The sequence below is a fragment of the Anabas testudineus genome, chromosome 21, assembly GCF_900324465.2.
Source record: "Anabas testudineus chromosome 21, fAnaTes1.2, whole genome shotgun sequence".
Classification (NCBI taxonomy): domain Eukaryota; kingdom Metazoa; phylum Chordata; class Actinopteri; order Anabantiformes; family Anabantidae; genus Anabas; species Anabas testudineus.
Window position 1 is genome coordinate 23064989 of NC_046629.1, and position 26098 is coordinate 23091086.

The window sequence follows — 26098 nt, forward strand, 5'->3', positions numbered from 1 at the left end:
ACAGCACTCAACGATTAGGATGTTTTTGTAACATATACATGCAGAATAATAAATAGGGTGCCTGTTTGGACCATTAAAATACAGTGGCAAAAAGAGTAAGTGAACTATTTGCAATTTCCTGCCTTTTTCTTAATAACTTTTTTAAAAATGGGATCCTGTTTTCATGCTGGTTCACAGCTCCGTTTTTTATGTCAAATGTACTGGTACGAACAATTCAACCTTAGCTTCATTAGTCCACAAAAAACATTTCCCCAGTAGTACTGTGGGGTGTCAAGTGGTCCATGGGAAACTTCATGTTGGTTGCAATATTTTCTGGAGAAAGACTCGAGGTTATGTATAGTATAAAAGGGAACCATGAAACAACATGAAAACATCCTCTCACCGGTTAAGACAGCATTGGGATCTGGGGCTGTTTTGCTGTCTCAGGATGTGGGCCGCTTGCCATCGTGGAGGGGGAAATAAAATCCAGATATCAAGATATACTACAGAATAATGTCAGGGTGGTTATCTGCAAGCTGATGCTCAGAGGAAGCTGGGTGATGTAGCGGGACAATGATCCTCAACACTGAAGTAAATCTACTACAGAATTACTTCGGAAACATAAAATCCACCTTTTGTGAGTGGCCCATTCAGAAACCAGACCTTAACCCAATAGAAATGCTGTGACATGACCTCAAGAGAGCTGGTCACACCAGACGGCCTGAGGATATGTTTGAGTTGAATGGTCCAAAGTTCCTCCTGATTGCTGTGCAGGTCTAATCCACAGCTACAGGACCCTTGTTGCTGCCAAAGGTGGTTCAACCTGTTATTAAGACACAGTTTCACTTTGTGTTTCCACCATCACGTTCTGATGGGTGTATTCAGTACAGACATTAAACTGTCTACGTTTGATCAGCTTAGAAATATAGAGTTTGCTGATATTTGTGACTTCAGGAAAGATCAGATCATCTTATGCAGAAAAGCAGAAAACTGCAAATAGTTGACAGTATATGTATAAAAATGACAATCAATATGATTCTTCCCAAACTCTGTAATAGTGACACACTAAAACAACTACAGTACAAACTAATCACACAGGGATTTTAATTCTTGTAAAAACTGTACAATTGAATTGTAGCTGTGCTGAATTATCGGTTTGTGAGCTAAAAAAACAAACAAAAAAAAAACAACTGTGTGATAACTCCAACGTTGAGGAACCAGCACAACAAAAAGCGACAGATTGAGCTGGTTTCAACTTCATCTTCAGCTCCGCTCTCCCGTCTCATGGACTCCAGCGCTTACTGGTTTTCTAAGGTGTGTTTGTCTGAATGTAACTTGGACACTAAAACTGTCCAAGTTACTGTTCTGATTCTGGCTCCAGTGTAAATAGACAAAAAACAACTTGATCTACTTGTAGAAACATTTGATGAACTGATATTGGTCATAACTTTAGAAGACAAAGCGATGACTCTGTCTTTAACCACATCTTGCTGTACTGATGAGCTGTGAGGGACTTACACAGACAGGATATGAGTAACAGTTCAACTTGGGACACACTTTCTTGACTCTAGCGTGTTTTGTTTGCTCGGTGCCGTCTTGACTCCGGGTCATGTGACGGTCCACACACAGTCTGGAGGAAAACAGGACGTCAGCGCTTTCCTCAGTGCGCTGCGCAGTTGGCGCAGCCCGTCCTTCCGCCCCAGCCGCAGACTACGTAAAGTCCGCAGGAAGCGTTGGCGAATCTCTGGTGTGCGGCGCGTCGACGTGAACCTGACGGGTTTTTTTGGTACCGAGCGGAGAGGAGATGCACACGGCACTCGAGTGAGGTAACTGTATAAAAACCCGTTCACTATCACTCACTCCCACAACATGGACTCGGGCAGCGTTTGTTGGGGCCGTGTTGATGTTTCTAACCACTGCTTGCATTTGTTGCGGAGTCTCAGGCAGCGTACGACAGCGTTGCTCTTTCTGGGCTAAGTGCTAATTTCCTGTGACTCGTCCGCTAGCTAACGTTAGCTTGTTGAATTGTTGCCGTGCTTTCCGGGCTAGCATTAGCCTGTCAGAAAACCGAACGGACTGGTTAGCTCTGAGTACGAGCCTCGGACTGGTTTCTGGGGCTCGTTTGAGTCTTGACCGACCGGTTATGTGTTGGTTTCACTTGGTGCTTCGAGGGCACGGTGATGAGGCAGACTAGCAGGCGGGCGAAGCGGTGCGTTATGTGCACCACGTGCAGTGTGGATGAGCGGTGGGCGGTATCGGAGCTCTGCCCCGGGACGAGCAGCGTGGCTCCAGCAGCCCTAAGCTAGCACAACACACTGTATTAGCTTAAACATGAAACTTCAATCTTTACACAGCTCGATGGGCTGGCGTCGCACATGTGAGACCATCTCGTCTGTTTGTTGATATAAGTCTTAACGCCTTTCCTGATGACCAAACCATGGTTATATTGGGATATGGTAATGTCTTTATACGATAATGACGAGTTTAGTAACATCAACAATGAGAAAACGTGATTTGCTGTGTGACTTGTTCACAAGCTTTACAAACATCCTTTTTGTAAAGTTGCATATGAGGCTACAAAAAACCTACGTGGCCTGTGTGATCAGGAGACACCAGACCCTGAATGGTAATGTGTGTTTTCTCCCCTTAGACAGTATCAGATTAGTTTTTAGGTGATTAAAGCTGCAGGGGGCAGAGCATTATGTAAACACTTAATGAAAAGACCTAATTACTCCCAGAGTTGGGTGTTGTCAGGTACAGTGCTCATATGCATCCCATCGTCTCTCTTGTGAAAGCATTCATTAAAACATAAGACAACTAACAGAACTTTGGTGCATTGGTTAATTATACAATTAGCCAGAATGATTTAATAAAACGAGAACAGTCTTTGGTTTACTTTGGAAACAGTGCCGCTTTTAGATGTGGAACATCCCAGTGTTATCGGCTTTCTCCTTTAACCCTGGCTGAATACAGGGGACAAAGAACTGTTAAGCCACAGGTTTAGTGGTTTCATCTGAAATAACACAGTAACCTGTACCCTAATATCTGTGGATGCATTTTAAATAACCTTTATTGTGTTTTGATTGTCACAATTTAAGCATGAGATTTAAGCAGGAGAGGAACATCCCGACTGTGTCATTGTCTCAGCCATAGAAAACAACGTTTCAACTGGCTGAATAGTAGGTTAACTGATTAGTAGACTGCCATTAAGCAATTTTTCTTTAATTGCTTTAGCAATACTTATTTACAACACAAGTATTTGTATTCTGTGACTAAAGCATGCGGCTTAAAACTATAGCTTAAGGCTATGATGTAAAAACATCCATTGTACATTTTAAAACTCTTAACACAGTGATGCCACAGTAATTGAGTAAGTGTTGCTTTTGTAACATGTTAAATACATCCAACGTGCTTAAGATTTACATCCTAAGACGTACAGTTATGTGATTTATTTTTTTTAATTCAGAGCTGTGCTGGAAAAGAGCATTTAGACTCAGCAAACATCTACAGATGGGACCGTATGAGTTCCACGTGTAACAACAGAACCAACTTATTCTTCCATAACCCACAAACATACCCCCTTGAATGTTGTTGCTGAGATTGTGTTTCGGTCATTGCTGTGCTTGCTAAACAGCTAAAGCAGGCTTACTACATGTGAACAGAAGGGTTTGGCACTTATTTTTGGATTACACTGGGAAGAGGACAAAGGAAGCAAACACAATAAACACAGGATTGCACTGGTCATGTCCTTGATCTGAGTTTTCTGTTCAAGCTGGATATTATGCAGTGTTTGAAATTCTCTGGTCTTTCAGGTCCACAAAGCTTCAGTGGAAGGACATTTTACAGAAAAATTTAATTAAAAGGAACATTTGTCTCTTGGTTCAATGACCTTGTCCTCAGGGTCTTGCACGTAAACACACAGAGTCAGCCCCAGACTACAGATCTACTCAAGCGCCCCTTAAAGACCATTTATTAGCATGGGTGGTTTTTACACTGTTTTTAAATGTAACCCCACCTCAGTAACTTACAGTACAAATTCTCAGTGAAAATCACTGTTGCTGCCAGCTGCAGGTTTCTAACAGGAATTTTGTAAACATAGGCCTGGCTGTTTGTTTTAGTGCTCACAGTGTCCACAATCTGCTCCACATGTAACACCATTCCCACACTCCTGCTGTCCATGATATGGTTCTTTATGCGCAGAGCATTTTGCACTGTACCATAAGGGTATCTTCCCATATTTGTGTTATTTGGGATGAGTTTGACTGCCTTAATAAAACCTCATGAGTATAACGTTCGAAAGACAGCTAGTTTAAACAATTATTTAGGTGATGAACAACCTGCTAGAGCTCTTGCACATTTAAAGCAACTTTTAGGGATTTTATTAGTGGTAAAATCAGTACTTTAAAGCTGTCAGTTCTTTCTAGGGCTGGACCCAAAGATGTGGATATTCAGGTATTCTTTTGTTGGGTAGGTATTTGTAAAAGCCACACAGCTCCTGCTGTCTCTTTGTTTCTGCACTAGTAAATTGAAGTTGCCTAACATGTAATTCAGTATTCTAACATCATGTAAATTTAGCACAGTGTCTATTGTGGTGAGTCCTCCTAACATTTGTAAACCATTTTTGTTTGAATAACTGCTTTTAGTTTAAGTATGGTCTACATTAGACATCAGTTTATTGTACAATGAAGTGTTCCGCTAAGATTTAAGCCTGGACAGAGTAAATACCTCTGTATGTCAAGCTAATTCTGCAAGGCAGATCTGTGCTTACAGGTGGATGAGTTTCAATATCGCTGTATTTTGATCAACATTGAGGTCAGGACTAACACTATGATGGAGTATTTTCAGGTTCCTGATTTACATGTTGGCAAAGTCATAAATTGGGCCGAATGTCTCAGCAAAAATGCACATGTGGACACATGTACAGCCCATGAGTGGCTGGTCAGGTGGTAGATCTTAGACACAGCTCCCTGACTGCTCAAACATGCAGACACACATTCCCTCCCTGTGCCTCCCCTCCTCCCTGTACAAATTAGTTAAGTCACTGGACTCAAAATCCTCAAAACATTTAACCAGTTGCCTATGTTAGGGCTGGCGTGAATGTATTGGTGTGGCGTGAACGCTTGTTCGTTTTGGCTTATTTTTGACTGGAGGTAAGCATCACCCTGTGTTTTGCCAGGGTGTTATTTCTTTGACATCTGCACAGTGTGTTCCTCAGCTGATTGTTCTGTTTACTAGTCTATGCCTTGCGGTCTTATTTGCACTACGATGAACATGCTTCCAGGCCACAGAGCATCAGCCGTGCACCTGCGTCTCACCACACTGATCTTTCGCTGTCTTCTGTTGCAGCTCCTTGATTCTACTTGTGGAACAGGACTATATACATGCGTCTTCCATCAGCGATATTGTCAAAAAGACTCAGTGGCTTCAACCTGCAAAACCTGATATAGATGTAGGATTTGTCATGTAAGGGGCTGTTTGACTTTCTGAGAAGTTGTGACCAGTTTTATTTAAACCTGCATGTGTCATGCTATCCCACTGCATAATTTCATACCACAAAGGGATGTAGGGTATTTACTGAATGATGCAATGTGTCAGCTTTGTTTCTCAGATTTCCTTTACTCATGCAGTCTATTTAAATTATAACACTGGGTACTTAGAATTGCGGAAATTGGAAATGTGCATGACTTTTTTTCAAGTTAGACTTTTCTTTCTCGTTTTATCTTTTAATTCAGTCAAGGCATCTGTCTTCACCTGCTCTTTATTCTGAGTCTTCTATAACAAGTAGCCTACTATTGTCAGGTAGGTTATTTTAATATAAAGGTTGCTATGGGACTGTTACTATGTTAGGAACTTAACACACAGCTTAAGATGAATTCCACTGAATAACCGTTCGTGATCAGAGGATTGCTAGTTTTATCTGTCAAAATTACTACCTTGAGGACAGTCTTTAATGTGTTTTGGAGAAGGTGGTTGGCGATATTATGCCAAAAGCTCTGTGTCTGTAAACATGAACTGTATACTTGCTTGTTTTTCTTGTGGACAGTTAAGCTAAGCTGTAATGACTTCACATTTTGTCCATCAGTGTTGTAATGTCTCACTGTGAAGCCTCACCACTGCTGAGTGCACACATAGAAAACAGCAATGGGCACGCTGAAAACGGGCTATTATTTCTGTAGCTGTCTTCGGTGATTGTCAGCAGAGATGTGTCACTTGAACTTGAGTCACTGATCTATTTTACTTTTCTCAGTCTCATGAAACGACAGCAGATTATGGTGCTCCAAGATTCTCACAGACCATCTGCTGTGAGTTGGGTCCATGTGGCAGCTGACATCTGCCCCCTCTTGCGTGCCTCAGGCCTTACTAAGAAAAACTCATCTCATATATTTTTATTTTTATGTCTGAACAACAAATGGTGTTCTTACACTGCAAGTGCAAGCTTTGGTTGTATAGCTAACTGGGTACGGATCAAAAGTGGAAGCTTACGATAAGGAAAGGTTCACGGTTTTTCAAATCTGTCTTTAAAACAGACATTCAGGAGCCTTTAGGAGGAATAGTTACGTCGGGCAAAACCTGTTTAAGGGCACCTAACAATTGTTTTAAGACCCTCTTGGAAAAATTCTGAACCTATCCTTCAATGGTTTCTGACATAGCTGTCACAGCCCTGGGAAGCTGCCTTACTTATTAAAAGTCACATTTATTTCTCACTTTGTACAAAACAATTGATCTGAAAGTAAGATTGGCTTTTAATAGCCTGCTCCATTTTGGTTCTGGTGCCATGTTAGTAAAATACAGAGAATATGCCTTCATATCAAATCTTCTGAAATGGTCACCCTTAGTTTTCTTTGAAAACCTCTGTATCTTGTTCATGCAAAAGACAAACTTTCCTGCATATTAACATTCTACTCCCTAAGTTTAACATTAACAACGTCATTAAATATTATACTTAAAAATGAGTCATTATTGGTTTCACTAGTTATCAGATCAGGATCAGCAGCACAGACAAACTTTACTTTATAACTTCTTACTTGGTTAATAACACTAGCCATTTGATATTACTTGAATACCAGAATAGTTTATAGTTTTTGCTTCATCTCCTTTTCCGCTTCCTTGCAGGCACCATCTTGATACTGTGATGAGGACGTGTATGGTCGTGTGAGAATCATATGAGACAGCTTAAGGGCTAAGTCGTGTGCCCCCCCCCTCTCAGAAATAACAAGATTCCTGTTGTCAGACTGAAAAGACAGAAAATATTTTAAGACATGGAATAATATGGTTTTTAGATGTGATAAAAGTGAATTAAACATTTTATAAAGGTTAGTTTGCCAGCTGTTCATCTTGGCAGTGACATACCACATTAATGCTCACATTTTAGTTGTGCCTTGCAAAATGAAACTGACGTTCAAGATCAGCTATTAGTAAGTCTAATGTTTGTTTGAAAGTACACTGGCTCACAAATATATATATATCATGCTGCACTGCCAAGGTGAGTATTTTTTCTTCACTCGCATGTTTTATGAAAAGAAATTCAACTGATTGTATGCTATTCCAAGTCACTTACTATTTTCATTTTTAAAGCTGGCTGTAGGGTAGTAAAAACCATAACCATAAATTTATAGTAATCTCTTTGTAACCATGCGTGAAACTGATGAAAAAAAAGTTATTTATCAAAACAGAACATTCATGGGCCTTATTTACTTTGATTTAGGCTGAAATTTGTTGAAAGTTGAGGGGGAAAAAACATTTCCATGCTCATTGTCTATTTCACATATAGTGGCAAGAAAAAGTATTTAGTTTGGTATGAAAAGTACGTAGGTTTACTGCATTCATTTGTCAAGAAATGTGTTCTGATCTTCATCTAAGTCACGAGTATTAACCAATATATGTTCCTAAAATAATAACTCCAAAACAATTCTGATCTTTTATATCTTTATTGAGAACAACCATAAAAACCTTATAGTGCCAGTGGAAAAAGTATCTGAACCCTTTGAATTAATAACTGGGTGACTGCTTGTTCAATGTTTTACCTACTGTAGACTTATGAACACAGATGTTAGCCAGTACCAATGATGACTACCTGAAAGAGTAGCCACAGTCCCTAAGTGTCTCCATTTGTAGATTGTTTGTCTAACTGTAGTCTTTGACATCACTTTGTAACCGTTTCCAGTTTTATGTAAATGAACAGTTCCTGATCGTCGATCCTCTGAAAGCTCCTTTTGGCGTTTTGTGTGACATCACTGTATTTCTTTGTTTTTTAATGTTCTAACACACAGCACTGGAAAGTGGACTATCAGGGCTGTAAATGATGGTACTGCTTCAGATGGTAAAAAGATGAATGGTATTACCTGACTTTGATGTAGTTTGCAGTGCACGCCACTTCTCAGTTGGACTTTGCTTAGCCACAATATCTCCACACTTAAAATTTCAACATTAATTTTGTCTGTTGAGCCTTGGGCTCTGTACTTCAGGATGTTTTCTTCTGTAACAGAGTTTTCCTTAATATTTTCTGTCGTTTCTCTTATCTCACTCCTGACGTACTGCGGAGCATGGCTGCAGTAGCCAAAACATTAGCATGTGTTGCTACAATTTGACTTTTCATAGTAGGAAAAGCGTAGCACCAATGAAAGTTTGTTTTTATTCAAACGTCCCAGTAAGTCATGATGACATAAGTTGATAATTTCATCATCAGGACTAAAAGAAACGAAAGCAGTTAATTGTAATTTAGCTATCGTGTCTGTTTTTTTCTACTGTGACATGTTGGCATGTCTGCATGTCTTGAAATGTATCTGCTATGGCTCCATTTATGATTCGGCAGAGTTATAATAGATCACAAACAGTAAAAAGACCATGGTAGAATAAACACTACACACAGAATGTACACACTGTGCTTTGTGCACTTCACGTGGCTCAGCATGCTTTTCTGCCGTGTATTCAAACAGAGGTGAACCACCGTGAATAAAAATATTGACCTCTAGGGCTTAACAGATGTTAAAAGATTGCCTGGAAGAAAGAAGAAAGCACTGTTTTTACTTAAACATTACACAAATAGTAATATTCAAACATAGCGTTGGTGTGTTCCTGGTGATTTTCATAAGGGTGAGAAGACAACACTTCTGGCTTGTATACTTCAAAGCAGAGATAACATCCTCACAAGCCCTTGTGTGAATGAGCCACAGGTCAGTCATTGGCCAGGCTCGGCTAATGATTGAGCACCAGGCAGTGAGTAAGCTCACATCTGACAATTAGTTGGCTTATTTACATTGACTCCTGATTTTGAAATTGATTTGTTTGGGAGAGTATTTGAAGGCAGCGCAAACTGGTTTCACAACATTACTGTCAGCAGGAGGTTGTTAAAATGAAAAGTGAATAAAACGCATTGATTGTAAAGCACGTTAATAGATGCAGTGCATAATCTCCTGGTGAAGACAAATTTCATCAATTTCAGCTGTTGACAAGAAATAGTCACATTGTTCACCTTTTGTGACAAGATGAGCACTGCTTCAGGTAACTCTATTTGTAGACTGTTAGGCTAGCTTGACATAAAAAAAGTCATATATATGAGTCTGATTTTGACTTGTTTGCCTTGTGTAATATTTTTCCATAGTGCGTGTTTTAGAAGAGTTGGAAAACCCACTCATATTGTAGCTGGGGGACCAAGAAGAAGGACGCGTGTTACGGTGAGTTACCAAGTTGTTGCATTTCACAGTATAATGATAGGATTATTTACTTATCTTGTGTTGAGACAAGTTGTGATTAGATCACTGACACCTTAGGGAAATCTGTTAAGATAATGTTCCTGCATTAAACAGACAGACTGGCTGCAGCACATATTAATATACAGCTCCCAAGTTTTTTTTTCTTCATTTATTTGAATTTCAAGACGTAAACAAACCGGTTGATAACTTAAGTTCAGTAAAAAAACAAAAAACAAACAAACTATTTATACTAAAATTAATTTGTAATGGTTACATTTCAGATTGGAATTTGTGTAACACAATTAACACAATAAGAATTTCATATTAAACAGAACAAACATCCTCTTGTTTCTCTTAAAGGCCAGCCTTAACAAAGATTCTAATCAAGGAAAACACAGCAAGCTCTGTTGCTGCATAGAGGGTGTGCTCTTAAAATGTGTCCTGGTTTTGCCCCAACCTATCTGCTGCAAGGTTCATAGGTCACTGCTGTCTCATGTTTATAAACAGTGTCTTGTCAACAGCCATGAAGTAGGCTTGTAACCACACTTACTGTCTGCAGCCTTGAGTCAGAACACAATCATTTACTCGTTGGTCAAACTTAATTTCACACACCGTTCATTCAAACGCACAGAGTGGTAAGTAGCCTCGCTTCTAGTTTCTGAAGGGGATTTTAAATGATAATTACATCAGAGTAAAGTAACCGTTTTTACCTGAAATGCTTTGTGAGTGTTTGTGATATTTAAAGATTTCTGAAAATATTGAATTGCTGTATGTTCGTCACCTGGATGACTGAGTAGGTCTATTGTAGATTTTTTTTTTATTTAATTTGAGCAGAAATGTCAATTGACAGCAAAATTCTGTTTTGACAAAAATGCTAGAATTACACAGCACTTTAAAAATACAGATGCAGTCTACTATGTACTGAGATAATACTGGTTTTACAGTTCTTGATCTTGTTTTATGGGGAGAAGGAACTCCACAATGAGCTAATAGTCATTGGCTGATAAGCTATTGCCTTCTGGACAATGATCAAATCTTTGGAGCTTAAATAAGGACTTTGTATTATCTATATTTAAAGTTTATAATTGAATTCTTTGCACAATACTTTAATGTGATGGATAATAGTATTGTATATTTAGGGATTTCTGACAGCTGGAGTTAAACTGAGTGACAAAAGCAGATTATATGTTTATCACCATTATGTTATGTTCTTGTGTAACAATATTTAAAATACCTTGACTTATTTCTTAGCATCTTTTCCTCTGAGTATTTGTTTTGTAATGTTTTGGTTATTGCGGGTATCCAGACAGAAATCAGTGTAGTTATATTGTGCTCATTTCTTGCTGCTGTTGCTCCCACAAGCCTACAGAGTGCAATCTGTTGTTACTAGCTTCCACAATTGAGAGGAGGATATATCACCCTCTTTGTTTTGGACATTTAGCCCATTATTTGTGGACTGCACAACACAAATCTATTCCCTCATGAAGGGCATGCTGTAAATCCAGTAAAAACTTTGTTAACAATCAGGCTGCCAAAGATGAGTGTATATATGTGCGTTGGTGTGTCTGGTCTCTTCTATGTGCCATCTTACCATTATCCAGCAGTGTTTTCTCATCTGACCTCTCTTTCCTCCTCTCCACCCCCACCCTCACACATCAACCACCCACAGGCTTCACAAGAGACCTTATGAGGATCATTTGACTGGAGTGATATTGCTGCTTCAGGCTTTTTAGAGTGGAGGAAAACAAGTGATTTGTTACACAAATCTCAGAAGAGAGTTTATTGTGCTGCAAAAGGGTCCTTGTTTCAGTTATTAGATATGTTATTTGCAGCTGAAGGTAGCAGCCTAGCTAGTTTCATTGTTGTATCTATGTATGATGTGGATGATTACTTTCCTTTACTTTATATTTAAACTACTGCTGACCTGCTACCTTATAATACTATGCCTTAGTGCATCTTTGATAAACTCTGATTTGGCTTTTTAGGGCCTGTATTGATCAGTGATTTAATGACATCAAGACTGATTGATCTGATACCAGTTGCCATTCATAATCTTCTTTATACTGTGCCCCTGGCTCATAGCTACTCACTACTTCCTATCTTTTGATACATTTGAGTTTGGCCTCTAAAATATTTTATTAATATTAATTAATTTGATAATGAATGTGTGAAAATGTATTGTTATATTTATAACTGTGATTCCTTAATTTGAGATATTGCTGTTCTCGTTCATTATTAACTTGTAAAAGTCTTAAGTTCAAATATACACTGCCCGTCCAAAAAAAAAAGTCACCACCTGGATTTGACTAAGCAAATAAGTAAGAACCTCCCATTGGATAATTACTGCATAGATGATTATTTTTCAGCTGGCACATGACACATCTTTTTCACACATGGATTGGCCACCATGGAGTCCAGACCTTAACCCCATTGAGAATCTTTGGGATGTGCTAGAGAAGACTTTGTGCAGTGGTCCGACTCTCTAATCATCAATACAAGATCTTGGCGAAAAATGAATGCAACCCTGGACGGGAATAAATGTTGTGACATAGCAGGAGCCTATCGAAGCAATGCCACAGTGAATGTGTGCTGTAATCAAAGCTAAAGCTAAATGCGGTCCAACTAAATATAAGAGTAATAAGAGTATGTGACATTTTTTGGACGGGCCGTGTCTGATTTTAGTCAGATTTGTTTTACAAAAATAGTTTATTTTCTGAGGTAATGCATAAAAGTGGAACATAATTCCTTGCGTGAGATGTGATTTTTGCACACATTTGACAGATGATTCCGCTCTAGGCATTTCTTCTGTTAGAATAAATTTTGATAGATAGATACCCTTTTGTTTTTGAGATATACTGTGTATTGACATGTATCCATATTGTGATATTTTAGTCTAGCTTTAAATACCTCACACATGATGGCAGAGCTTTATGAGTTACAGTTGCCATTATAATGGTCTAATCTATCATTCTATCTACCAATTTATTTCAACATTGTGGTCTTAAAACTGGGTGAGTAGACTTGGAGCTAAATACAGGAGCAAGATGTTCAGTACATGACAGTGACAGTAATTTCATATACATATTGAAACCAAGCAAAGCTTTCCTCCAAAAAAAACTGTTTCCTATGTCAGTTTTGAAGTTGTCTGTAAGCAGCTGTCTGACGTGTGTGTGCGCGTGTGTTCCCTTTCGACTTTTAGAGCCCCACATAAAGCGATGAATTAAGCTCACTTAAGAAAAAAGTTCTCAAATTGTGATACTGTCCATGTTCTGTTTTTGCAGGGGATCAAAACTGAGGGGACAATGCGAGTCCACGTGCACACCAAGTTCTGTTTCCTGTGTGTACTCACCTTCCTCTTCCACCAGTGCAACCACTGCCATGCAGAAGGACATAGCCATCAGCACGGTGGACATCGGCATGCTGACCACAAACATGCCCACAGTGACTTGCAGATTTCTGAAGCTCCATATATGAGAGGAGCTACCATTTCCCCAAAGTCCATGAAGCATGATGAAGATGCTCTTGAGGAAGAGCAGCGCTTCTACATCCAGCAGCTGTTCCGGCGCTACGGCCAGAAGGACCAACTAGATTTCCAGGGATTTCAGAGTCTGCTGTTTAGCTTGGGCTTGGGTGAAGTGAAGATGGTAGATGTGGAACATGAGGATTTGGGCCATGACCACGTAGCCCACCTTGACTTGCTGGATATGCAGAAAGGGCTTCACTCACATTCATCTGAACATGAAGGCCATGGTCAGGGACATGGGCATGGGCCACACCATAAATCCAGCTCCCACCATCCACACACAGAACAAGTTCCCACTGCATGCAGCAAAGAGAGTACTGCTGCCAGTCCAGCTGCTGGTGCACCTAGAGGCCATGAACAGAAACATGATCATGATCCTGACCACGATCATGGGCATGATGCAGAACATAGTCATGATCATACCAGGGTAGAGAATAGAGACCATAAACATTCTGATGTACATGTGCAGGACACAGTTGATTATAACCACGACGGTCATGATCATGCACATGACAGAGACCACAAACATGAGCAGGTGCAGTCGAACAACAAGGACCTGTCTTTTCAACCTCACAGTGATCATGATCATGGTGACCATGAACACGATCATGTTCATCAAATACAGAATGGCACAGACATTCCTCCTCTCAGTCAGAAACAGGTGCTCTCTGACCACCTAGAGCCTTCCCAAGTCCCTCAGGAGCTACAGTCCCCTCCTGTCCCCACAGAAAGCCAGCTCAAGAAGCCCAGAAAGCCAGCAAGGTTTAGAGGTCAAAGAGGGCGAAACAAAACCCTTTCCACTCTCACACCTCCATCTGATGACCATGACCATGAACATAGTCATGACCATGATCACAGACACAGTCACAGCCATTCTCGTAAAGATAAGAGAGAAGCTCCTGGTGGGCTTTCCACGCCCACTTTACCAGTTCCCCTTCTCGCTGGACATCCAGGTGGATTGTCACATCAGCACGAGGAGGTAAGGCACTCATAACTAACAAATACATTTTGATGTGTTGTGTTTCTTGGGAATCATCATTTTCTTAATGGTCACTAATGAAGCTAAATTTATTTTTTAATATCTAACAAGTGAGTTTGTTATTCTACAACATCATGAAGTCAATGAACTAGCTGGGTTTCTCTGCCTTAAAAATGATATTTAGAACAAACTACCTTCAATCAATTGAACACTCAGTAAGCAGGGGGAAATTAGGGCAAAATATGTTTGACCTACTATTAAAATGTCACGGTCCAATTCTATGTCTCCCCATCCATAAGTATGAAATGTGTTTCTTCTTTGCCCAGTGTTTGAACCTGACTCAGCTACTCACCTACTATGGCCTGACTCCTGAATCAGCCATCTCCCCGACCCAGTTCACCTTCCTGTGCCCAGCCCTGCTCTACCAGATAGACAGTCGCGTCTGCATCCGCCATTACCACCAGATGGATGTTGAGCAGGAAGCCTTGGAGCCTGTCAGTTCTGGTAAGAGCCAACCATTTTATTCAGTTGTTTGCTGAAGGCAGCAAACAAAAATGTCAGCCCAGTCTAAAGCACTTGAGGCCTCTGTCAAGGTTTTCCTCCAAAAGTCAGATTTAAAAAAACTGTTTCTATTTGAATATTGCTTTTTCCTCGTGATATTTCGTACAGTGAAAATATGAAGGGTAGGTAAAGACAACACTTAGACTCATTATGCATGTTAAGGGGTTGAGGTTTGCCCAAAGAGGAGAAAGAGCCTGCAGCTCTTGACCTAACCAGTGCACTGTAACAAATATTCAGAATAAAGAAGGGACTTGTGGGGTGCTTACATTAACATCTCTCATGTTTGCTTTCAGCTGATCGTTAGACGCCAATTTTTCTGGTAATATTTGTTCACGGTTTTGTTTTACTTTTTACACTTGGACTGTAATGAAACATTTAGATGGGATGTCTTACATTTAGATACAGTACTTTGATATTTGTGAGAAGAACTTCAATATAAGTTATTGGTTATCTGGTGCCATCGGCCAGAGGAAACAGCCATCTTCATAAACGGGAAACCACAGGGAGAACACTAGAGTTTATAATGTGATGCTATCAGAATGTATAACCGGGAGCAGCTGTCTTGGTGAGGAGCCGGAGGCCTGGATAACAGAATATTTATTGAACTAATCTAACTGTATTATTATTATAATTATTATTATTGAGGTGAGTCAGGAATTTTACAGATTTTTGGGTATACACACTATTGTTTGCTCCATCTGTTCTCATTTTCATTACACTGATAAGGTAGTCCCTCGGTAGGTGAGGGAGCCTGTTTTTTCCCTTGTTTTTCACTTTTATTTGTTTTAAAAAACTGGACATTGAAAGTTACTTAAAGTTTCTAAAATGAATTTACCTAAAAAGAGCATGTGAATATGCTAGTCCTGTTGAATCTCAAGCTTGGTGTATTTCTACACCACCAGTACTTCAATAACTCTACTTTAAAGATGGAGACAATAGTCTTTGAATGTGAGACACCAAGCTTGCTACGTGTTTGCTTTGTGAAGTAGCTCTTAACTTTTACAATAACAAACTATAAGCACATCTTTACAGTTAAAGATTGTCCTGTGTGATTCATCTTGATAACAATTGATCTGTGTTATGTGAGTAGATTAAGAGAAGTCAGTTGGCCACGCCTCCACTGCTGTACATGTGTGCAAGTCACCCAGAAAGACATTGACACTTTTTCTTGGCACATTAAAGTCAATGTTTGAATGAATAGATGGTCAGTGTACCATATAACATCCATCATGTGACAGAATTAGGATCATTCACTCGACTAATTGCAGCACTCATGATTTGTATAGGGAGCTTGGCCTCCACGTCATAGACGTCTTTCTTCAACTCATTTTGTTTCTTTCAATTTGTGTTTGATATCTGTGGATTAACAATGTTCAAAAAGAAAACCTTGAAATAAGTGAAGGCGAGAGATGACATACAAAGAATGAATGGAGGCCAGTGTTTTGCCCTGTTCACAGTCTCTGCAGGTGCAGGAGAATGCATGTTATAAAGTCGTAGTGTTAATGAGTTACAGATTGTGAAATAAAGCTTGTAAAGCCATAAAACCTTGGTACAAATCAAACTAGGACCAAAAGTCTCACTCTCACTTCCCACACACAAAAATAGCAAAGCATATAACATGCTGCAAGTCTGCAAAACTTTTTGCTAGGATTTATGTGTTATGATTCTGTGTGTGTGTGATGTGTGTGTGTGTGTGTGTGTGTGTGTGTGTGTGTGTGTCATCCAGCACCTGGAATGAAAATCATTCTGATCCTGCAGAATAATCAATCTGAGCATGCTGCATTTATTTGTTGTCTTGTACTTTATGATGCCTGAAGCATGATTGGACTTTTAGTTCAGTTTATGTAAAGAGGTTGAGGAGCTGTTGTTACAAAGCATGGACAACATGGTAAGTGAGAGGTGACAACCTGTTCTGTACAAACTGAGTTTATTTTCATTAGAAGTAGAAAGTGTTGTTTTTATGACAGTGTTCTTAGCTGCAAAAAAAATGTTTGTTACTTTTTTGAGCAGGATGGAATAACAATGTCAAAGCCTCAGACATTTAAATTCAGCTGTGAGATGGGAAAGATTCCCTAAATGCATGCCCTCTTAAGTCTTTAATTATTAAACACATGCGCCCCTTTAGAAACACCTGTACCGCATGTGCCTCAGGCAGCAGTGTGCACCACTAAAAACAGTCATAAAAATGGTAATAACCTCGAGGAAGATGGCATGAGCAAGTCAAAAGGGCAGGAACGATCCTCATTAGTAGAAAACTCGAGGCGCTGGATTCTCTCGCAGTGATGCACCAAGATACAACCACCACACCACACAGAGCTGCCTCTCATTTACCTCCTGCTGGCATCCATGGGGAAGCTTAGAAAATTTGTAGTTTGTTTCTCTCTGGTCCCCACTCCCCTCTCTTTTTGCACTGTGCCAATTAGGATAGCCTAAGCGACACCCTGGGCCATTTTTTGTGAGCCATGGCTCACAGGAGATGGGTAATTGGAGGGAAGACATGAAGCAGTGGGTCTCCTTCTCTTCCTTTATCACCACCTTCTATCTCTCTGCTGCAGCCCCCTGCCCACCTCCACCTCCAAAACCACAACAGCATAAAGGTAATGAGATAGAGAAGTAGATGAGCTTCGTGAGTGTGAAGGATCTTCAGTGATGTACTGTCTGGCTGATATACAGGTGCCTCTCAGGGTTACACTGTGTTCCGCCTGATGCACCAAATAAGAAAGCATTCAACTGTAGCACTTTTACTTGTGTAAGACACATTGAAAATGGTTGTTGGCAGTAAAACGAGAAAGCGAGGGTTGTTAAAAAGTTTAACTCTCAGGAGAATCGTCTCATTCAGTACAATTTGTCCTTCCTGATGATGAAGCTCTCTCCTTAATACATAATTTTAGCAGATCTTACTGGGTGTTGTCTGCTGCTCTACATACTGCCTTTATGAAAAACTATCTTTCAGCCATAGATACATAATCTAACAGATCTATTCTGATTTAGAACTAAAACAGATATATACATATTTGATAAATGTCACAGTTCTGTGCATTTAAAATATAAAATTCCAACCCAGCTTGGATAAATGTCAAAGATTCCAATGTTTCTGATCTAGATCTTATTTTTTCAGACGTGTTTCAGTGCTTTGTGCTCATTACATTACTTCAAAGTAACCTTTTTGAATTAATATGCTTGAGAAAAGTACCCAACACATTATAGTGTTGCAGCAAGTGAGTAAACCTACAATGACAGCCAGAGTTTTGCAAGCAAGCATCCCAAAAGCTAATGACAAATGTCTATGTAATCAGCACTTAAGCATCAGTGTCTGCCTCTTCAGTTAAAATATTTCCCCCAGGAGGAACTCCAGCCTCCTGTTTTCTGAGTTCAGTAACTGCTGCCTGGGGAGAGACGTTATTTTTGTAATGTTTTTTAATGCTACAGCTGGGTAATGGGACAATAACAGCTTGATCCAGTCTCTCTAAAGACCACTCTGTCAGGAAGACGTGTTTCAGATCATCTCTTCACAAGAGATGCCACCTGGGGCCGATTAGATGAGGAGAGGAAGTGTGTCTGTCAATGTGATTTTACTTTTATTGGTAATTTTATCCTCTGGGTTGGTCTCAGCTCTGTTACTTTTGTTTGTTTGAATTAACCAATTTCTCCACAGTATTTAATATGTTGACCAGTCAGGAGGTAGACAAATACTTACTCAGGGGAAAAAGAAGCAACATTATTCATGGCAGGTGTTTTCTATACTGTTCCTTTCAGTATATATAGTATTTACAGATCACTAGTTGAGTGTGTTGTGACATGCTTCAGAAATGCAGCCAGTTGACTGTAAGATGTGCATTACATGCATGCTGTGCTTCAGTCAATAGATGTCCTACAGTATGGCTGAATGTCAGCAGTGAACAACCCAGCATCACTTTAGTAAACACTCCACCAGCTTTGCTGTGACATTGAATTTCATACTACATTAACCATTTTGTCCTCAGTGACGAAAGAATCATAAACTTTCTCACTCGCTGTTTGCGAACGCCTCGTGGACTGACAGCCAGACTGACGCGTTAAATGATAGTGTACCTTTCTGACTTCTCTCCTGCTTCATGTCTTATGTCTGTGGCCTTGAATGAAAAATGAGGCGAATAGAATTCTGCTGAAATGTCACTTCGTGTCTCTTGCTGTAGGCATCATGTGTCATCACAAGGGCACATCGATTGAAAACCTCTGGAGGATCGTTTCCTTCACATGTGTACTGCAGGGGAAAAATGCATTGAGCCAGCAGCTGAATGATGGTGAAGCTATGGCTGTTAGTTTGCAGTTGGCTGACATTTAAGTCAACCATACAGTTTCGTTTAGTTGTAAGAAATGGAAAACGCATCACTAGACTAGATGTGATGTAAATACTTGTCTTTGTCTCTATTTCTCCAGTGTGGGTCTGGGTCTGGGGTTTCGTGTCCATCACCATCATCAGTCTGCTGTCTCTGCTGGGCGTGGTACTCGTACCCATCCTCAACCAGTCCTGCTTCAAGTTCCTGCTCACCTTCCTGGTAGCACTGGCAGTGGGCACACTGAGTGGCGACGCTCTCCTTCACCTGCTGCCTCACGTGAGTACATCACAGGCAGCCAGCAGACGACTTGCACAGTGGAGTAAAGCCTCAAAATCAGGCATCAAGAATTCAGTCAGCCTGTTACAGATATTTATACAACACACAAATAATTATTTATTGTTTGTGTTTTGCTTTATTATTTATTTGGGACTGATAATGACTGTAACCAGTTCTGAAATGTTTCTAAAATCAACTGCCTGAACTTTTTCATTAATTTACAGTAGTTGAGTTGCACTAGTCTCTGACTGATTACTGTATAAAAGGTTTTTTTTCGTATTTATCTTTTATCAAAGCACCCATCAACTATACACTTGAACTTATCGCTTAAGTGGGCATTTCAAAGAACAGATGGAGCCACACTAACAAATAACAGATAAATGTGTTATCGTTTATCCACCTCACATTTTTCTCTGTTTTCAGTCTCAAGGGCAGCATGACCACAGCGAGCCAGGGACAAGCCATGACACTGATCTGGTAACAGCCTTTGATGGAGTGTGGAAGGGGCTAACGGCGCTGGCTGGCATCTACCTCCTCTTCATCATCGAACACTGTATTGGCATGTTTAAGCACTACAAAGACCAGAGGGTAAGATGAACATGACCCAGCTGTAGACGGTGGATGAGGATGAACCTCGCAGATACAAGGCTTTAATTAAATGCTCTATCTCAAAAGCTGATGCTTTTATTTTTGGTGGATAGAATATTAAATTGTGTCTCTGCTCACAGGGGTTAAAGAACGCGGGCGAGGATGGTACGATTGGCAGGAAGTTGTCAGATCACAAGTTAAATAGGCGCTCGGATGCCGAGTGGCTGCACCTGAAGCCAATCAGTGAAGGTAAGTGCTCAGCCATGTCTTTAAATCAGGTTACAGCTCTGTCTCTGTGGCTGTCACTGTAACACGTCCTGTCTGCTCCAGACCCCGACAGCACAACCATCTCCTGTGACAACGGTCACAACGACACGCAGCTCACAGAGCTCCAAACCCCCGAGTCTCCCACCAATAAGACGCCACTAGCACCCACAAACCCCCAACAGGGCTACCAGTCACCCACTAAGGAGAATGGACGCAAAGCTAAGAACCACAGACACTCTCACGGCCACGGGCACTCTCATGGTGGGAACTGCCACTCCGACCAAGAAATGAAGGATGCTGGTATCGCTAGCATCGCCTGGATGGTCATCATGGGAGACGGCATGCACAACTTCAGCGACGGCCTGGCTATAGGTAACAAGTTCTGAGTTAGTCCACTAAAAAAACCAAAAAGTAATTTTAGTACAAAATTACATGACAGCATTTGTAGTCATCGTTAACAAATAGAGCCATAATGTTTATCTTTCACAAAGCAGAAGTTTAAGTTGGGGCATTAAATTTTCTTTGCAAAATGCGCTGTGGAAATTTAGTTTAATTTAGTTTCAAACTCCAAACAATCCAAAGTTTTCCAATGCATTTTTATTTGAGTACAAAGTGCAACTGGAATGAGGATGAGGTGTTGGAACAGTTTCTTAGTTGAGGAGACGGTCCTGGTTAGCTCAACTAACCCCAGCGGTTTCCCCTTTCCAGATTTTATGCTAAGCTAAGCTAACCATCTCCAGATTGTAGCAGACAGAGAGACTAAGTGGTGTACTATATCTTTTCTTTTAACTCTTCAATAAGTAATAAGCTTCTTTCCTAAACTATTCCACTAACTTGCCTCTGCAGGAGCAGCGTTCAGTGCCAACATAACAGGAGGCATCAGCACGTCGGTGGCTGTTTTCTGCCATGAATTACCTCATGAACTTGGTAAGTGTAGTGCACTGAGAGGAAGTGTGGGGAAAATGAAAACAAGTGATTTACTCAGCACACACTAGACACTGCACACATCCTTTATCCAACGTGTACAACAAAGCAGTTCAGTGCAGTTAGTTCACATCGTGGTAATCACTATGCAAATCACTGCTTTTCTCACTTTAATCTCGCTCGCGTCCCACGATCCTCTGTCCCCTGAAACCTGTTAAAAACCCAGTGATGTCAATAATCATCATTCTTCTCTTCGCTCCAGAAAAAGTACTTTTTTGCCAGATTAATGGCTTTTGTCTGACAGCAGTGAAATGGCTTGTCAGAGTGTCTGTCAGTGAAGATGATGCACCGTGCCTGGCACACATTGTTCAATACAGTCAGACTCAAAGACGGTACAGCTGCCAGTGCGTTCATTTGCATTCAGATCCGTTCTCTCCGAGGACCCTTTTGATTCAGTTTGATTCAGCAACAGTGAGCAGTTTTGTTCAGTCGTGCTTGTTTTTCCCCTTTACTCCACAGCGCTCTCCTCTCCGTTTGTTTATAGTGAGAGAAAGAGGTGGTGAGAGTGGGGCAAAAAAAAAAAAGACAGACAATGGGGCCATCCACAGCAGATCAGTACTAATGATGTGTCTCGGTGCGGTGCAGTTTCCATGCCTCGTTTGTGTGCTTGATGAATAGAGCTGTGTCGATTATTGGCAGAGTGTGAACTGGTGAATAACAGGCTATGTTTGTCTGCTCTCAAGTGCCAAAAATCTTCTATTATTGACTGTATCTGCGAGCCTTTAGGATCATATAGAATAAGAGCTTGAGTTTGGATTCTGATCCAGCATTTTGTCCTTTTATCGCTATTTTTACTCACTTGTACTCGAGCTTCCAGATGGTTAACTTCAGCATGACTCCCGTCACAAGCGGCACGGTGAAGAAGTACGAGATCCTTCACTTCGCCATGTAATTTCACATTTCCTGTTGATTCGACGCTTGTCAGGAGCACTAGTTTTCGTGCCTTCACCCCCGTCGGGCCGCTTGTCAGGCAAACCCAGCAGTTTGACAAGTGAACCTCTCAGCTCCCCCTGAACACAAAGCCATCCCCCGACTAGCAGCTGGATGGCAAAGATGACGATTATGAGGGTTCTTTAACCACCCAGAGTGAAGCTAATTGGCAGTGATGGGTGTGTTAATTGCGGTAGATGAGGCGGCGGCAGGCGTGTCTGAACGATTGGAACTGGGGAGGCAGGAAACGCCACAGTGAGTTGAAGTGGGATAAAAAAATAAAAAAATAAAAAGGGGGGGGGGGGGTGCATTGAAGCAAGGTGTGTGCGCAGTGTCTCTCTTTAATCCCACCCTCCTTCCCTGGCTTTGATTGATGGATGAGAGCAGAGTGGTAATATATTCATTGTGGTAATTAGTGAGGAAAAGAGGCCGCTTGTTACACTGTGCAGGAAATGTAGGCCACCCTCCTCAGTATTCATCTCTCTTTCCAAATCCAGGGCGTTTCCGCTGAGACTTGGGCCTCTTCCTGCATTTGGCCCGGCAGTGATTGAAGAGGGTAGCGAGGCTACGGCTTGCATATGTAATCATAAGTGCATCAGAGGGGAGTTAAAGACAGATTTCTTAGAAAGAGCGGCTCCTGGTCTGTTTTTTACCTACTTAGAGACAGATAGTGGCGGCAGACGTGTGGAGGGAGTTTGTTTTGAACACGTTCACCTCATCACTGAAGGCAGAGTCAGAGCAGACCGGGGGGAAAAAAAAGCATAGTGTGACATGTGCCAAGCAGAAGAGCGCACGTCACCTTCTAAACTGTGAACAGAAATTGGACACTCTGCTGTCACTGCTGCCGCATTGCACTTTACGTGACTTTCATCTTTCATAAACAACTTGTGAACAGAGTGATTCAACGCAGCATGTTGGGATATGCTGTATGCGCTCAAATGAGATCCGGATGCATGGGAATTGCTGTAATGGTGTTTAAATGAGCGTGTCTCTCCTGGCTGACAGGTGACTTTGCAGTGCTGCTGAAAGCCGGGATGACAGTGAAGCAGGCCATTGTCTACAATCTGCTGTCCGCCCTCATGGCCTACGTTGGCATGCTGATTGGCACAGCTGTGGGCCAGTACACACACAATGTCACCAACTGGATCTTCGCCATCACAGCTGGCATGTTCCTTTATGTGGCTCTGGTGGATATGGTAAGTTGGCACAGTGCACTCGACAGCCCCACAGTGATTATTGTCCCTCTCCAACAGCATCAGCTTAACTTTCACTGTCTCCTCTCCCACGCGGGCAGTCAGTGCTCTGCTCTCTGCCTCCCGATCTGCAATGCTAATTTGAGGAAGCCTGTCTCTGATCCCAACTGGTTACTTTGTCTCTTTCGTAGCTGCCAGAAATGCTTCACGGGGACAGCGAGGACCACAAGCGCTGCCAGCTTGGACACTTTATCCTGCAAAACCTGGGCATGCTGACCGGGTTCGGCATCATGCTGCTCATCGCCATCTTCGAAGACCGCATCGTTTTCGACTTTGGCTTTTAGTGAAGGAGAGAGATGCAGGGGAGAGCTGGATGTTTCAGTGTTGTTCATCTTGGCCTTAACACGCTTAGTTTGCAGTGTGACGGCCCCGTCGTGCATGCAGTGTGAGTCTCATTCATAGCCTGCGCCTCCATTCCATACGTGTAGCGGCCGCTTATGCGTATCTCATGACTCTGCTAGTGATGTCTACACTGTGCTCGTCCATCACCTGTCCTCTGTCAGTTTCAATCTGTCTGCTCCCTGTGAAGCAAAAACGAAGCCGAATGAAGGAAGAATCAAGACTGCACTCCACAAGAAAACACCTCCTCTCCTCTGAACTCCGTCTAAAAAAGAAAAAGAAAGAAAGGAAAGAGCTGTAGATATTAGGGTGGTGCAGGACCCGTGCCCCTGCAGAGACGCAGCTGTCACGGCCCAGCAGCTCATCGCCTATCCATCATCACCTGTTGTTAGCGTGTTGTCGTCGTACCCCTCCCGTGTCCTCGTCTCTCATCCACCCTGTGCTGTGTGTGTCCCATCATCCGTGCTCCGTACATCTGTGGTGCGTGTTCCACTCCATCATCAACTCTGGATGTCATCATACTGTGTAGCAAACATCTTGTGTCTTTGTGTGCCAAGCCCTGGCCACTGCAGCAGCACCACAGCTGCACTGCACACGTCACACTGTCCTTAAGGAGACGCAGAGCTCAGTTTAGCTAGCTGCTACTTTTGGAACAAACCCTTGAGCTCACACAGCTTCACTGGCACAGTGTGTTGACAGCGTCTAAGCTGACTCTACACGGCTCAGTGTTTTCATTACACATCATATTTTGCTGCAACTTTCTTCAATCATTACTTCAGAATTATTTTGAATTCTCTAATGTGATTCTCTAATTATTAAACCTTTTCAGTTTAAAGTGATAGCGGACACAGCTGCTGAAGGCTTTTCAATTTAGTATTTGTAGGAATTCACAGTTTTCTTTTGTTTAGATGTCAAGTGTCTGACCAGTGTTTGAAGGGTTTGACAATCTGCAGTCTTAATCAGTGATGTAATGAACTAGTTTTAGTTAATGTGCCTCTTTGAGTTTCTAAATGGTGCTTTCCAACTGGACCCACCTGCATCGAGTCATTTAATTACAGTAGGAGGTTAAGTTGTCACATTAACGCAGATTTATCGATGTACTGTAAATATGAGGTCTTTAGTGTCAGTAGCTAAGCAGCTGATAACAAAGTCTTGTTCCTGCTTATAGTTTTCGAAGTACTTCTGTCAGAGTCGATTAACATCCTGACAATCAAGCAGAGCAAGTAGACGACTATACTCTTATGTCAACATGGAGCAATATAGTGTTCTGTCAAATGGCAGCATTCACTGCACTTGTTATGGATGATTAACCCAGGTTGTCAAACCATAGGAGAAAATATTATTATTGTTTTAAAGAATTTTTACGATCATTCCTTCTGTATGTTTCTGGGTGTGTGGTCGCTCCGGTGACTGGGCCAAAACCGACCCGACCGTGGGATTTCAGTGGCCGGTGCTTGACACTGCCCCCCCCCCGACATTCCATTGGCTGTTCTGAAGCTCAGATGATAAGCTAGCCCGCCTAGCTTCAGCTGCTGGAGCACACAGATATTGTGTGTGACATAATTTATCCTGTCACTGTGTGACATCCATCGCCTGTGTCTGGCTGTTAATCACCGCCAGTCACATTGAACTCATGTTGTCAGTCCGACTGAATCATGCATGATGCATGAGCTGCAACAGTTCAAACGTTGTGTTGAGTGTAAATTTGTTGTCATTCTTTGTTCGACAAAGATAAAATATTGACAACTTTTGTTACTTTTTAAATGAACTGTGTGAAGATCATGGAGACTTCTTTGGGGTTCAGTGTCTTGGTGTTAGGAGCAGTTTTTGTTAGCTGAAAGCAAATAATGCAGAATAGAACTTGATCTGCATTGTCTCTCTTTTTACTGCCATTTTAATATTTCATCTTGTGTTAACATTTAATTTTAGCACAAACACTGTTTAACAGAACCTGAACGTAAATGTCAAACAGGAACTGTTCTAACATCAAATAAGCTCAACACTCAGTCTTTAAATTCACTTCACATTGTTCAGTCATTTTGATTGTTTTTAAAACATCAGGATTCTTTCTTGAGACAGTAATTGTATAATTCAATTCTGTCCTGTCAGGAGTGACACTGAGAATCTGCACCCCAAAGACAACATTTCTTCACTGTTTAAAATTAAAACCCATTGTTCCCATTTTTGCTTTGTCTTATGTATATGTGTTTAGTAGCCTGGGTAGAAAATGTAAAATGTGACATCTGTGCTGTTTGCCCGTCTGTGCATTCTCATTATGAAATAAACTCCCCTGAAATAATTCATGCCTGATTCTTGGTCTTTGACAGAGAGACGACTGGAAATCCACCACACAATAAGAACTCTATCAGCAACACTAGTGCAGCTCAATGAAAGGAGAAGACTGTAGG

General features: G+C 41.3%; 1 protein-coding gene across 3 annotated transcripts; it reads left to right on the forward strand.

Annotated features, from left to right (window-relative positions):
• The first annotated feature begins 1727 nt into the window (after window positions 1-1727).
• On the forward strand, window positions 1728-25989 carry slc39a10 (solute carrier family 39 member 10). Of its 3 annotated transcripts, none has more exons than XM_026375951.1 (11): window positions 1755-1805; window positions 9581-9653; window positions 12953-14173; window positions 14500-14677; window positions 19154-19329; window positions 19753-19917; window positions 20058-20166; window positions 20248-20556; window positions 21031-21111; window positions 23104-23294; window positions 23483-25989. In XM_026375951.1, exons 3-11 carry the CDS (start codon window positions 12974-12976, stop codon window positions 23633-23635), a joined length of 2562 nt encoding a protein of 853 aa, XP_026231736.1. In that variant the 5' UTR covers window positions 1755-1805; window positions 9581-9653; window positions 12953-12973; the 3' UTR covers window positions 23636-25989. The 3 variants fall into 3 exon arrangements, with proteins under 3 accessions (XP_026231737.1, XP_026231736.1, XP_026231735.1); XM_026375950.1 differs by lacking the exon at window positions 1755-1805 and adding an exon at window positions 1837-9480; XM_026375952.1 differs by lacking the exon at window positions 9581-9653 and having other exon boundaries at window positions 1728-1805.
• Window positions 25990-26098: the final 109 nt, after the last annotated feature.

Excerpts from the sequence above, each read along its gene's own strand:
- slc39a10 (XM_026375952.1), top strand. The coding sequence starts at position 12,974 with ATGCGAGTCCACGTGCACACCAAGTTCTGTTTCCTGTGTGTACTCACC. Across the intron at positions 14,678-19,153 it reads CTTGGAGCCTGTCAGTTCTG|TGTGGGTCTGGGTCTGGGGT; the intron begins GTAAGAGCCAAC and ends CTATTTCTCCAG. Across the intron at positions 23,295-23,482 it reads ATGTGGCTCTGGTGGATATG|CTGCCAGAAATGCTTCACGG; the intron begins GTAAGTTGGCAC and ends TCTCTTTCGTAG.